The 3,556-nt window shown below is 39.4% G+C and overlaps 1 protein-coding gene across 1 annotated transcript; it reads right to left on the reverse strand.

Annotated features, from left to right (window-relative positions):
• Positions 1-2,435: 2,435 nt before the first annotated feature.
• LOC142163902 (uncharacterized) lies at positions 2,436-2,789 on the reverse strand. The gene has a single exon (XM_075221055.1). The coding sequence runs from the start codon at positions 2,787-2,789 to the stop codon at positions 2,436-2,438; it is 354 nt and encodes a 117-aa protein (XP_075077156.1).
• Between the last annotated feature and the right edge of the window lie 767 nt (positions 2,790-3,556).

The raw sequence follows: 3,556 nt of genomic DNA on the forward strand, positions 1-3,556 counted from the left end.
TGATTGTACCCTTGAACTACTAATCTTGCCTTATTTCTTGTGGTGTTTCCAAACTCATCAAGTTTGTTTCTAAATACCCACCTGGTTCCTATGACAGTTCTGTCAGCAGGTCGAGGAACTAGGTGCCATACACTGTTCCTCTCAAATTAATGAAGCTCGTCTTGCATAGTCATAATCCAGTCAGCATCTTTCAATTCTTCTTTGATATTTTTTGGGCTTGAAGAAGGGTCTGACTTGCTTTCCTTTTACACATGCATCGCACACCTTGTGATCCTTGAAGCTTGAGTTGGGCAGGCCACGAACCAGGTCCTTCTTGACCAACTTATTTAGCAACATAAAGCTTGCATGACACAAACTTCGATGCCATAGTTCAGCATCATCATCTATAGCAATCAGACAACTAAGATCTCCATTTTGCAGAGATTCAAAGTCAGCAATATAGATGTTTTTGTATCTTTTGTCCACCAACACCACCTCACTAGTCACAAAGTTTGTGACCGTGCATATTTTTTACACAAATTCTAGCTTGTTTCCCTTGTCACAAATTTGGGAGACACTTAACAAGTTGTACTTCAACCCATTCACATAGTACATATTTTCAATTGAGTGAAAAAGATACTTCCCAATTCTTCCAACTCCCAGAATGTATCCCTTTTTACCATTTCCAAAGGATACACTCCCTCCTTGCAGGGTTTTGAGTGAAAGGAAATCATTTGTGCTTCCAGTCATGTGTTTCGAGCAACCACTATCCATGTATCATTGTTGGTTGCTCCCTTTCACTGCTCCCTGCACAAGAAAATCAAGGATTAGACTTAGGAACCCAAACAAGTTTGGGTCCTTTGTAATGAGAAAATGGATGAATCAGGGCCTTTTTGGTCCAAGCAGGCATCACACGAGTTTTATATAAGGGACCAGGTTCTTTAGCAGTAGTTACCCCTTTTTTAGCAAAAACATTGTTTCTCTGTTGAGACTGAAACGTGGCCTTACAGGTTTCCTTAATGTACCCAGTGTTACCATAGTTAGTGTAAAGCCAGTTATCAGGTAAGTAACATACTTGCTATGAGGGTTGTAAGGAGTCTTTTCCCTTTGGAACCCTATCCCTTGCTTGTTTCCCCATTGTTTTTGTACAAGGCAGTGATGGCGTCAGAGGACCAGGTCCACTTAAGTGATTTTTCTAGATCGCTCTTAACCCTATCTAGATCTTCCTTAAGTTGCTTGTTTTTCTCAAGCTCAGCACACAGACTAGATTTCACTGATTTTAACTCATCTTCAATACTAAGATGTTCCTCACTTGGAATTTCCTTTCCCTTTCGAGTACTCTCATGACTTCCTTCGCTTTTTTTCTCATCAATTGTTTCCTTAAGGTCTACTACTACCACTAATAGGTCATCTTTCTCATGCTCTACCTTAGCTACTTTCTCAATCAAGGCTTCTTTCTCCTTTTTGATACTCTCGATAGTCTCTGTTAGATCAATCACAACAATCATTAGGTTATCTCTCTCATGTTCTATGTTTGCAATTATTTCAGTTTTCAAACTCTCAGTAGTTTCTTTTAAGTCCACCACAACTACTACTAGATTATCTCTCTCATGTTCTACTTCTTCTAGTTCCATAGTTAAGGCATTTTTATCATTTATAAGATTATGGTAAGCATCAATTAAAACATTTTCCAAGGACATAAGTTTTTTTGGAGAGTAAAACTTCAGATTTCTTTGAACATCTAGAAAGTTTACCTCATCGTCTTCATCTTCATCATCATCAGATTGTGTCATCAGGGCAAAGATAGAGTCATATTCAGTTGCTTCACTTTCTACTGCCATCATGGAGCTGTCACATTTGTCATCATCTTTGCCATATTCACTGGAGGAGTCTCCCCATGCAGCAAGAGCTTATTTCACAACGTTGTCGGCAACATCTTTTCTTTTGAATCGTTTGTCAGGAACCTGGTTCCTCTTAGCTGCTTTGTCTGAGTTGTGTTTGTACTGATCTTGCTTGAGGAGAGGACAATCTTTGATGAAGTTCCCTGACTTTCCACACTTATGACATAAGTCATAGCCTCTTGGCTTGCTGGAGCTGCCCCGATATGGAATACCACCATTTCTGCGAACCATTTTCTGAAATCTCTTTGTCAAGTAAGCCATATCAGCATCCTCACTACTTGATTCATTGTTGTCTGTCTTGAGGACAAGGTTCTTCTCACTTTTGGGCTCTCTTCTCTCATTATCCTTCTTCTTCATTTCGTACGTCTTCATATTTCCAACGAGCTCATCGATGGTCAGCTTCTGTAGATCATTTGCCTCCGTGATAGCATTTACTTTGCTTTTCCAGGAACTGGGTAATACACTAAGTATTTTCCTGACTAGTTTGTTCCTTAGAATAATTTCTCCCAGAGAATGAAGCTCATTGATGATGGAGGTGAACCGAGTATGCATGTCCTAGATGGATTCATCGTCTTTCATATTGAAAAACTCGTATTCTGTGGTAAGCATGTCAATCTTAAATTGCTTAACTTGGGTTGTCCCTTCATGAGTTGTTTGGAGAGCATCCCAGATCTCCTTGGCAGATTGGCATGCTGAAATCCTATTGTATTCATCAGGACCAATACCACAGACAAGAATTTCCTTTGCTCGAAAGTTCTTCTCTATGGCTTTGCGATCACTATCGTTGAATTCTTTTCTTGTTTTGGGGACTGTTACTGTTGGGTCACCACTGGTTTTTGTAGGGACGAAGGGTCCAACGCAGATGACGTCCCAGAGCCTTGAGTCTTCAGCCATGATGAAATCATGCATCCTTGTCTTCCACCATCCATAGTATTGGCCGTTGAACCTTGGTGGTCTGTAGGTAGATTGACCTTCTTCAAAGTTTGGTGGAGCAGCCATGGGGATCCTTTCTAGGTGTTAGCCTGATAGAAAGAACTCGCTCTGATACCAATTGATAGAATTGAAGGGTCCACCAAACTATATAGAGAACCAGGCTCTCTATTAGTTCCCACAGAACACACGGACACTACAGTAAGTAAATGACACAAGGAAGTTTTACGTGAAAAACTCACAGCTCACGGGATTAAAAACCATGACCTACCCTTGTAGGATTTCAACTTTACTACTGAGCAAACTTTAGATTACAACCTATTGTAACCGAGGGATTAACCTCTTAATCCCTCACTAACTTGTAACAACTCTATTACAAGTCACTTTGTAATAACTCTATTACAAACACTTACAACTCGACTAACTTTAGTCAAGACACAAACACACGGGTTTATGATTTACAAAGGTTTCCTACACAATGCTTCTAACTAAGCTAAGTAGGAATTACAAGTAAAGAACTTTAACAAAGGTACAACATAACTAGGTACATGTAATGACTCAATATGTAAAACTGGTCCTTCGTTATGTTGTTCTTTGTTCTTGATGCCCTTAAGAATCACTTGCAAGATTGACATAGACTTGAGAGAGTGTTTGATTGATTTGAATGTGCAAGTGTTTTGTTTTACCTTTGCTTGATGTAAATAACTCAATTATGACATCACTTGAATGACGTAAGTAATTTAGGT

Source organism: Nicotiana tabacum, chromosome 9 (assembly GCF_000715075.1).
Source record: "Nicotiana tabacum cultivar K326 chromosome 9, ASM71507v2, whole genome shotgun sequence".
Classification (NCBI taxonomy): Eukaryota; Viridiplantae; Streptophyta; class Magnoliopsida; order Solanales; family Solanaceae; genus Nicotiana; species Nicotiana tabacum.